The sequence below is a fragment of the Achroia grisella genome, unplaced genomic scaffold (assembly GCF_030625045.1).
Source record: "Achroia grisella isolate CSIRO2021 unplaced genomic scaffold, CSIRO_AGI_Agris_v1 utg1086, whole genome shotgun sequence".
NCBI lineage: Eukaryota > Metazoa > Arthropoda > Insecta > Lepidoptera > Pyralidae > Achroia > Achroia grisella.
Genome location: NW_026712572.1, coordinates 1,727,286 through 1,739,387, shown reverse-complemented (window position 1 = coordinate 1,739,387; position 12,102 = coordinate 1,727,286). Strand labels below are relative to the sequence as shown.

Sequence of the window (12,102 nt, the reverse complement as noted above, 5' to 3'; positions counted from 1 at the left end):
AGATGATTATATTTATATCGTAGGATACTCCAAGAGGAGAAAGGGGATTGTTAATTAAGTGGACTAATAACCCCATTGCTAGCAATTTTTTTTTTTGTAGGTATATGATAATGAAATGGTGCACCCGCCTGCGCTAACGGTTTACGCTGGCGGGACACCAGAGGAGGATGATAAGATGAGAATGAGGTCAGATCAGTTAGCCCAACGTGACAAATTCACCGGGGATGTATCACGATGGTTTCCAGGGGGAACCGCGTGAGGTCGATCTGACATGGTACATTGCTAGCAATGGGTCATGAGTCCACATTACTAACAATCCCAATTGACTATATCAGGTTGACCTCCACCTGATGGTACCCCCTGGAAACCATCGAGATATATTCCTAGTGAATCTGATCTGACTCATGCTCATCTTATCATCCTCCACTGGTGCCCCGCCCGAATAAACCGTTAGCGCATCCGAGTGTACCATTCTATTATGACCCAAAAAAAAAATACTCGAAGAATCCGAAGGTATAGACAATGTAATTAGGAAAGAGTTGGCTGGATGGACGATGCATGAAGCGTGATTATATTAAAAAAAAAACTAGCTAGCGACCAATCACGGGGCCGATCGCGCCACCGAAAAGGACTACGATATGGGCGCATGCGTCCGCCTGCGGCCGTATTTAAAATATTAAGAGCATAAATCAAAAATGTTATTGGATATTTTAATGTAAATGTAATCGAGTTCGTTAAAGTCGCTCATGATGAGAGTGCTGAGCGATTTTTTCTATTGCGTCATTGTGAACGCGCACAACACTACTTGGGTGGAAAATTCATTTTTTTTCAAACAGGACGTTTGTTATTCTTCATGAGATCTTTGTACTTTTTTTTATTACAAACTCAACAATTATGGAGAAAAGGCTGATAAAAAACAGTACACTTAACGAGATCTTATTGTGTGCGCGAGTTGGAATGGTTTTTTATTTTTAATTATTATAAAGCAGAAAAAAGATCACCTGTGAATAGTGGGTAGTGAAGCGGAAATGGATCGAAGTAACGGCATCTTTTTCTTTTTTTTTTAATGAAAAAACCTAGACAAGATAAAAACTGACGTATAGGATATGAGAGTCGAGCAAAAAATTATTTTTTCGATAACTGACACAGAAACTCTATATATAGATATAATATACACTTGTAATATAGGCTCTTGTGCGTACTACAATAGCATTCTATATAACAGATTCATTATATCGAGTCAACGATTCGACTGCTTTCCTCCAATCGAGTTCGGCCCTCAGGGCGATATTTTGAATTTCGAGCGGCGTATTATTTTTATTTTTTTAAATGGCTTTTATCTCGCCCTCCGGCCAGCGATTCGTACAGAGGTATCGCATTACAGGTTATCTCGTTACAGAGCGAGCTTTTTGTATTGGTACGTACTTTTTTTCACCGAATTTACCGGTTTCTAACATACCTCTAGTCCGATCAATGCCGACGCCGGATATTTTTATGGAATCCGCTGTGAGAACGAGCGTACGACATATCTCGTTTCTCGAGATCATTCGTCTTGATATAGACGTTAGTCAAACTAGTTTTGTTGAAACGTGACCATAATATTGACAAGTTAAATTAATTCTTTGTTAAATTATTTTATTCTTTTATTGCCCAGACAAAGAAAACACACAAAATGATATAATACATAAACGACAAAAGGCGGCTTATCGCTAAGCAATCTCTTCCAGACTACCAGTAGAGAAAGTAACATTAAATAAGAAAATAGTAGGTGGTGCCGTAATGAACATAAATATACATTTGTACATAAATATATCTATTAATATATATAATAAAATATAAACATGCCATACATTATTAATAATGCCATATCTACGCGCAAATGAACTTAAAGTTCGAGACTTTGATACTAATACAAGCAAAACAGCGGACAGAAAAGGATTTAGAATAGAAGGAAGTCCCTGCCGTGTTACCGTTACAATTGGAACGTTTCGATTGAGAGTATAATGGCGCGAATTCGCGATGCGACACACGCAAGAAACTGGACCGGTTCCCGAACGGAACACGCCGAAATGGGAGATAAAAGGAAAACAAACAACAGTAGAGAACCAAGCTTGTTTCCATTCAGAGTTACAATTGGAACGTTTCGAGAGTACTGTCGTACGATGCGACACACGACCGGCGCGCCTGTGGCAAACAACAGTAGAGAACCTGTTACAGCGTCGTACCGGCGCGCCTGTGGCCGCCTGTTACAGCGGTTCCGAATTCAAGTCATTTTTCAAAATTTAAATTTGGAACATCAGAATTGTAAGTCGTGAACTGGCCACATCGGAACTCGTCTCGTATTCACATGGCCGGTGTGCGTGCGGCCGTTGCGTGCGACCGCGAGATCGATACCATATCTCGATACCGAATCGAGCCGTAGGATAATCGAAACGCTGTTACGTGATATTTCCGAAACGGGTTTTCATGTCGATCATCCAAATGTATTCCACTCTGTTCATATTAAAAATAAAAAAACTTTTACTTACTTTTTCTAATTCTAATAGGTGAAACCGTAGTACTTGTATTGCTTGCACCATCTGTAAAGAGATAAAATATATTTAGTAATGCACAAGAGGATATATGAATTAAGTTTATGGTATATATTATGGATGTCTCGATTCAGAGCTCAATCGCATAAAGGCAAGTGATCAACAATGGGCTGGGCAAAGTACAGCGGTGCCCTGCGGTGCGTAGGGATGCCAACAGTTCCTCACAGGCGATTTTTAAATAATAATTATTATACGATTGTAAATTCAATTAACATTATGGACCTGATTTTTTAACGATTTTTTTTTGTAATTGGAATGGTATATAAGTGGTAATCGTCGCCTACATACATGATCAGCACAACTGACATCACGTTATCATGTGACGCACGTGATGCTTACACTAAAGTGTTTCGCAGTACCGTATCCTGTAATTCTTCTGCCACATCTCATCCTTTCCAAAGAAACACAGCAATTAACTGCTTGGTGGCTGAAATAGATGAGACAGAGATACCCATGCAGATGACTTTATACAAAGTCTACCTGTATCTACTCTACTTCTACTCTATTTCTATCTAAAACACTCTGTAACTTTTGTTATCGAACCCGCGACGAGAAGTAAATCGTTATGTTAAACCGCTATACCACCGAGCCCGTCAACTATATAATGTAACAGTGTTTAATGAGCGTTTTATCTTACTTCTTTACAATTGCGTCTAGGTTCAGTGAATTGTCATGAATTCGTTCGTTCAAAGTTTGATTCCGAGAAGAGGGAATCTGATTGGCAAAACGCCCATGACAACTCGGTGTAAACATTTTTGTGGATTAATTGTGCGAGTGATATGTAAAGTGAGGCCGATTAACTCCGTCGCAATTGTAAACAGTAGCTACTCTGAATACAATTATAGTTTTAAAATGTTACGTTAACATTACAATTTAATTCGGAATTGAGAACGAGTCTATTGGCCTCCATCTGGACGCGTTCATGTAAAAATGAAATAACAAAAATAATATAAATATCTAACTAAATGATTAAATGATTTTCACTTTGATTATGTGCGTATATGTCGTAATTTTTGACCACAATGGTCTAGCGGTTTATCATCCCTTTACTTCGACAGGTTGCGGTTTAAATTTTCACTTGGTCGTATCGATAGTTGCGGGTTCAATTCTTACACGATATAAACATTTACAATCATAAGTATTTCCACAATTTGTGTATTTCCATAATTACACAAAAACAATGTATTTAAGTATTCCTTTCAGTTATTTAATTCCAAACACACAAGCTCTGTTTAGTTTTCATATGGATAGAGGAGGCATCATCTATCTCCGAAAGTCTATGAACACGAACTTCTCCAACGACAACCGAGTCCAACACTAGACAGAAGGCACTAGCCCAACGGATTCCACACAGATCCTATCAAAGCATATTGTTTGATTCTATTTAGAGATGTAATCGCTCGCTTTTTTCAAATCGATACGCATCTAAGAGCCGGTTTAATGCCGTTTTAATAGCGCAATGATTTGTTTCTGATTGCCTAGACGCGGCTCCAATTATCAAAATGTTCGACTTATTTCACATTTGATTGATGATTTACAAGTGTTACTTGCACAAGTAGTGGAAATAACACTCACTCGAAAGACTAACTATAATAGGATTATTCTCTTGAATTGGCTCTTACAGTGATGTTATATTGTATACTGGTATCACGTTAATTATAGATCTTACTTCTTAATTACATCATCATTCATGAAAGGGTCCATCGTGTGGCAGAGAGGGAAACTTCCTTCGTACGTTCCTTTGCCGACGTACATCAACACTCACCTTCATCGCTCGTGTTTCTCTCTTTGGCAATATAAATCTGGTAGGAGCTGCTAGTGCTATACGTTTATATAAATTTGAACTCTATTCAGTTCCACTAAAACCTTTATTTACTAAATAGTAATTTTATTTACATATTTCAATTGTGACACCGGTCTCCTGTTCAGTGTGTTTGGACAATGGCTTCTCAAGTGAGATCCATCTCGTTTTTCTTTAGCAAATCTCGTCCCTAGTGAGCTACATAAGTTTTTATGTCATCTGACTATTATGTCTGTCCATTATCTTCTTCTTTTAATACTATAACGAGGTGTCCACTCTGCGATTTCTCTGGTGCACTTATTTTCGGTAGTTCTCTGAGATGTGTTTATTTTGTCTGACCATCTGTCAGATGACTGTACCTCTCATTGTATCCATACTTTTTTTCTTTTCAAGTTTTAGAATTAGATATAATTATTTTTATGTCTAGTCTATAAGATATATATAATATGGTCCAATATTACTACATAATAGAAATAATTTAGTCATCATAATTATTACAGTCATTGTACTAGTCAACTTGGTCTCTAATCTGGCTTCTATAAAGACATTATTGCTTACAAAGATCAGCAGAGACAAGCTAGTAAAGATTCACTAAATAATATTAAGCCACTTAACAACACGGATCCCAGTATTTCGTTAAATGCGCCCTCTGGACAAACAGACAGTGGCGATGCAAGTGTAAGCGATGTTACACACATTTTATCTGCTTGTGTTGATGTCTGAATAAACATAAGGGTGGCGCTATCATCCACAGCTTTAATTGATATTACAGGCCTACTTGAGCGTTATGCAGTCCTGGTACTTCAGAATAATTGAGAAGACACATTATGATCATTTCAAATGTAAGAAAACTGTTGCATACAACCAGAAAACTCAAGGAAAATTTAAAATCTAGCAATTTCCTTGTTATCTAATAGTGATTCTAACAATGTATTGTAAAACAATTACTACATGTACTTTATACAAATTTATAACTATAAACAAAGAAATATTCTTCAAAGGAGAAGAAAATCAAAGCGTCTAACTCACTCCATGAGTACGGAAATCAAAATTAGAATTAATTTTGCTTAATGGTGTTTTATTTAAATAACTAACAACGTAATGTAACACTTCAACGAACAGCTAAAAAATCTCACATGTCAAAACTATTCCACTATAGGAAACTTCCTTGGCCAGCACAAATCTTAAAAAAACATAAGAACATTAAACGTGTATAATCATAACACTAACCCCACCTATCACTTACTAATGACTTGTAAAAGATCCGTGTTTGCTCATGCTACTGCACGCCCAGCAATATTTGACGAAGTTTAATGCCTCAAAAAGCAGTGACAAGCCAAACACAGATGCGACATGAGCAAACAGCCACGGGTCGTCGTCACGGCTCGCCGTAACCAATCCTAAATGCGGTCAATAAATATCCACTGTTGGTTTTTAAATAAAACTATCGTGTTGGCTCCACTAGAAAATACACTCTCCATCTTTTTTTATAATGGCAACATGTCAAAATACAATCTTTAGATTAAACAAAGACGACCATAGATTACGCAGTTTGTTTTTAATGTTGGCGAACTTGAGTACGTAACTGAACGCGTCATAGATTATTTTACAAAATGGCGTCTACATTTGCATTAAGATAAATATTATTTTTAAATCCATTTTGATCTCAATTAGATTGAAATAGAATTATGTACAGATATATCAGTTTTATTCAGTCAATCAAGTTTTTATATTTAGGTACCATATTTATTATTACGACCTCCAATAAATGTTTAAATGCAAACTTGATATGCAATTAAAAGTAAAATATTCATAATTGTTACTTTAGTAAAGCAGAAATAGCTGTACTAAAATAAAAGAAACATTAGTCAAGTTTGCAACAAAAATAAGAACAGACAGAGATAAACAACAGTATCATTGCGTTGGTGGTATAAACATACGTCTGTAAATAACTTGCCGTGCCTCTCGCAACAAACGCTACAGCATATAAATGATTCTCATCATATTAATGTACTCATACGTACTACTAAAACATTATGGAGTATACAAAGAGATATAAATAGTAATGTTGAGATCACAAAAGCTAAATGAACGACATATAAACGGGGCCAGGCAAAAGTCAACGGTGACAACTGGGCGCCGCGCGCCGCGAGCCGACACATTGCAAGCGGCTCTTCAGTGTCTTGTTAGCGACAATAATACTGCTCCCGCTGAATATTCTGAATGTGGACAATAACCGCAATTATAAGGAGTCGACAGTTGGCCACACAAAAACAACAGCCGCGGGCGTTATTGTGGAATTTCCATCGAATCGACAACACCTAACTGTCCTTTACCACTATAAGGTCTAAATTGACACAAATTGTACAACAAAAATGGACATGTGGCCGCTCATGCATACATATCGCTTGCGAATACCTCACACAAGGCCTGTGGAATTTTAATTGAAGCAAATTATACTGAAAACTGGTGAAAGAAATGATTGAAAACTCAATTCGATAAGCTTGGACGCAAAGAAATTCAGTTTACGACGACCATTACATTGTGTTTCAAATAGCGGGTGTTAATGTTAGGGAAAGTACGAGTATTAGCTGGGAGACGACAATGTGATATCGACGCACTGTGCAAACATGTGTACCAGCACAGTGGCACCATATGTCTCGGGCGCCGGGACAAAAACCGAAATTTACCCATTTTCGAGGCAAAGTTTGTTTTGTGCCCGGATGTCGTTGGATATGTTTGGGCTTCTTATCTGAGCTGCTTTAAAACTCGAGCAGTGCATGAATGGCGCTTATCAGTACCGTGTTGCAGGTAAAACTGACATCTTAGTTTATGGCGTCACGTCGCCGTCGTGCTACTGTTTTTAATTCTATTTTAATAAGCCTGATTTATGTCGTTGAACTCGGTGATATTGTGTTTAACATTCCTGAGTTGCGTTATTATGGTGCTTATGTGTTAATTGGGTACATTAATCTTATACACTAATTGGTAATTTGAAAGTAGAGTAATTTTACAACAGTAATTTTTTATGGCTTGTAATATTTTTATAGGGGCATCTTCACCTCGCCGATGGGGCTATGGCCGAGGTTTAATCGAATTTGATTTCTGTAACAAAGTCAAACACGGTGCGCGCTGCCCCCGCTGCCCGGCAATTCGTAATGCCTTAGATTTTATTTGTTAAAAATCGGTTAAGTACCCGTGTCGAACGGCGGCGGTGGGTGGCCGCCATCTTAGTTTTATTATTTCACTTTTTGTCCTCGCTAGCCGCGGGAGGCGCACGGTGCGATTCAGCTTTTTATGAGTGACATTTTATATGTTTTTTAAATCTTATTCCCTTATTTTGTTATTCCGAGAAATATTTCTCGTTTACCTGTGGTTAATTTTAGACAGCTCTTTAACTAATCAAATCGTAAATTATTTGGTCGCTCGAGAGGTGAACTATAAAATGTTCACCGTTTTATAAAGTATTAAACTGATCTTTAGTATTTTATTTGTCTTTTGGTTGTTTTGTGGACGTAATAAAACGTGGTATACTTACTAATGAGTCGACCTCTGGGTCTGCTATGTAATAAGGTTTTTCTTGGCGTATCTGTGAACAAACAAACAAAGAATTCAATACATACAGCTGCAAATGGAAATTGTTACAAACAATTAGGTTACTGTTAAGGTGTTTTATATATAATAATGATGAGCAGGCAATTGCTCGCGGTAGATTAACGACAAGCGCAGCCGGGTCATAATGCTTGTATGAGGTTAATAAAATGCTCGTACGGTTGGATGCGCGCGCACACACGTCAAAGAGTAGTTCGCGTAGAGTTGTAAAATAATCGAATTAACGTTATATATCGCACTCCTTTACAAATATGTTAGTAAAAAACAGAATTAGACTATTTGAATTAATTTAATATCACCAATATAAATAAAAAAATCGATAGAATTAGATCGCAGCTTCCGCTCATAGAGCTGTCATGTAAAAAATAATTAATGCTACTAATTTTTCGCGCCTTTTTAAGTGTCAATAATCGAGGTTAATGAACCCAATTTGCTTTTGGCGGGTTCTATATTCAATTTTATGTCATCGAATCAGTTGTCGAAACATGACACGTGAAGAGGAAATATTTGAAAAAAGAATTCGAGTTTATTTAAAACCAGTCCTATTAGCATAGAGTAAGATATCCCATACGTTAAATATCGACCCATCTGTTGTTTATTAATCTATGCGCTTACTTAAGAAACACTTTTTTCGACATTAAACTGAACTTGACCGGAAATGCGATACTATCATGCACGCCCGCTGCCAGGATTTTTTTTTAATTTCTGTAACACACTATTGACACTAGGCAGCGTACTCATTAATCCTATTTTTAATTATAACATGTTTTCTTTTAGAAATTTGTTAATTACAAAATTATCTGACAATCGCTACATGTAAATTGTATGTCCCAATTAGGTGAAGTCGCAATGAGTAAATATTTAATGGAATTTATCTCGGCTCATGGCACAGAGTAACATATAGTCGTATAGGTATTTATTGCTTGCACAGATGCAACATAAATATAATTTTGTAATATTTACAAAGTATGAATGCATTGTAAAACGTACTTATCTATTCAGTAGCGGTGATAAGATTGCGAATCTGCATATTGTTTGTAATTATTAATCTGTGAGATTATTAAATACATAGTGAGGAGTGAATTTGTAACAAACTAGTAAAGAAGAAGCAATGTGTTTTAATCCCTACTTTTACATACAGCTATGATTTTCAACATTTTATCTCAGTAAATAACGACTACGACTTATATAGAAATGTCAAGATAAATAGAATAGAATAGAAAATTCTTTATTCAAATAAATCTGATTTCTTCGACACTAATATTAATGTCAATTTACATAACTGACTGACTGTCTTATAATGGAAACATCGTTAACAAACTAAAATGATTTCGAATGTCATAAAAAAGCAATTGGTTACATTTCAATGTCATAGCTGCGTATATTTAATGCCTAATCTCAACATACAACCGAAATAAGCTGCTTAGAAGAAATAAGAGGAAACACACACTTATATTACTTTATACAAAGTCGGTATGTATATAGAACCTAAGAAAAACAAATACCATACTAGAAGTAATATCGGTAGATAAGAATACTTAAAAAACCTCCATTTTAAGGATATTGATGACCTCGGTGGTTTAGTTGTTAATCACACCTTACTTCCGATGATCGTGGGTTCGATTCCTCGCACGCCACAAACATTTATAGTCCGATGATTGTTTGCGATTCACACAGCACCATCTAGCATGAGTACTAGATAACTGATACAAATAAACATACATTATAGTCATGAAAACACCCAGTACACAAACAATTATACTCATGATTGTTTGTATTATGTATGTATTATTTGTATCAATTATCTAGTACTTTAGCTAACTTAACTTGATTCTAGATGGCGCTGTGTGAATTGTCCTGAGATTATTATTATTGTTCAAAATTTTTTTTTTTACGACGGTAGGGAAAAAAAAATTTTAAAGTAAAAACTTGACGTTCATAAGCGGCTAAAATGTCCTACATGAATAAATGATTTTTGAATTTTGAATTTTTGAATTTAAATCAGAACAACAAATCCCCATAAAGATTCCCTTATGGTTCCAAATGAACACATATTACACGCCAGTGTAATGCGCACAGTTTTGTAATTGTAAATTACAATAAAACTGTAATTGTAAATTACAAAATAGCGTCTCAGACCGACTGCTAAGCGGCGGACGAATTAAATTAACAAATAAGAAAAAAACGCGCGGAACAATCCGCCATTCACGTCGCACGTATAAACAATGAATCCATTTACATAAAGCCTTAAGAATACAATTATTTCATCCGACATTTACTATACTTGGCCAGCGTGCGACATGTGTTCCCATATTGTTTAAATTTTGCTCATTTATATATATATATATATATATATGTGACACTAGCTGTGGAATTTATTTTCGAAAATAAAAGTAGCCTAAGTTAATCCTTATTACATTAGATATCTGCCAATAAAAGTCCCGTCAAAATAGGTCCAGCCATTTTAGAGATTAGCCGGAACAAACAGACAGACAAACAAAAATTGTTAAAAATGTTATTTTGGTGTTTTATTTATATTCATATGTAGTTAAAAACGGTTATTTCAATATTACAAACAGACACTCCAAAATTATTTATATGTATAGATATCGGAGATGGCCTGTGGTCTAGCGGTTTAGCACGCCGCTTTACTACTGATGGTCGCGAGTTCGATTCCTCGCACGGCACAAACATTTAGTAGATCTGAGAATATGTTATCTATTGTTCATACTCCTAAGTGATTGATGGTTCACAAATTTTTTTTTATTGTTTATGTCATTTCCATTGACAGAAAGAATATTACATTTATTTACTTTGTTATTCTTTTATTGTAACGTTAGTTATCGAAAAAATCTTAACTAAAGATTTTTTCTAGAAAATTAAAAATACCTATTGCTCTTAGTTTAATCGATCAGATTTGAACTCACTATACTGTCTAAGCCACTAGACCACAACCGTCCATAAAGTGGTTGTATAACACTCATAAAAGCCCCAGATATTGTCCATTTAAAATCTCCGTGTGATACAAAAATTGTTTCCTCAAGACACGATATCGGCCGATCAGCTACCTTATTAGCATTTAATTCGTGCTGTCCAAAAGTAGGGGGCTTCACGGGTCGCTGCCCCCCTAAATGAGGGACTTCCTCGCCCCAGGGTTGGGGAGGGGCGTTATTTATGTGTACACTACATGCGCACATTAGGATTGGTCAGTTTGTTGGGCCCAATTTTGGGGAATCCATTTTTGTTTCGACGCGGCATCTATACATATAAATAATTGGAGTGTCTGTTTGTAGTATTGAAATAACTGTTTTTTACTACATACAAATACGGTACATACACTGAAAAACGACATTTTTACAATTTTTGTCTGTCTGTCGGTCTGTCTGTTCCAACTAATCTCTGAAATAGCTGGACCGATTTTGACGGGACTTTTATTGCCAGGTAGCTAAAATAATAAGGAGTAACTTAGGCTACTTTTATTTTAGAAAAATAAATTAAAATTCCATGCGGACGCAGTCGCGGGTACAACAAGTTAGATATATAACTCGGATCATTGACCTGATTATTATAAAATTATGCACAGACAATACAACCCACGCGTTTATAGAAAAAAAAACACAAAAAGCTAATGGATAGGTATAATTGTTTTCTTTATCTCCCCAGAGGGGGTTTTTGGAGGTTCTGATTGATAGTAAAACAGCGTGTAAATATTAAATGTTGTAATGTAAGTGTCTTTATTTATGGTTTTTGTCTATGGGTTATGGGTTTATTGGTGGTGGTGGTGGATGGTGGGCGGAGCGTTAGCTTCACTGTCCCCGAGCCATTTCAATATCAACATCTGCTTATAGTTATAACCGTTTTAATTTACTACTAGTCGTTACCCCCGACTTTGTACGCGTGGAATTTAATTTATATTTACAATAAATAAAAAATCGATAGATATGGACTTAGGATCGTGGTAAATATAATCCTTGTATTATATATTAGGTAGTAGGTCTATTAATGATTCTTATGATATGTCAAATCTACCGTCAGTACGGAATGATTTCGAGATGAGAAGAACTGACAAGAAACTCAGCTCGTATTATTTTCAAATAT

At 35.9% G+C, this 12,102-nt stretch overlaps 1 protein-coding gene across 6 annotated transcripts in view; it reads right to left on the bottom strand.

Moving 5' to 3' along the window:
- Nucleotides 1-12,102, bottom strand: part of LOC131842651 (homeobox protein homothorax) — a 375,683-nt gene that overhangs the window by 303,141 nt on the left and 60,440 nt on the right. For all 6 annotated transcript variants that reach the window (XM_059191223.1, XM_059191246.1, XM_059191238.1 and 3 more), the window contains exons 4-5: nt 7,931-7,981; nt 2,529-2,579 (exon numbers count right to left, since the gene is read on the bottom strand). In XM_059191223.1, the coding sequence (XP_059047206.1) occupies nt 2,529-2,579; nt 7,931-7,981 (102 nt within the window). The remainder of the gene's footprint in view (nt 1-2,528; nt 2,580-7,930; nt 7,982-12,102) is intronic.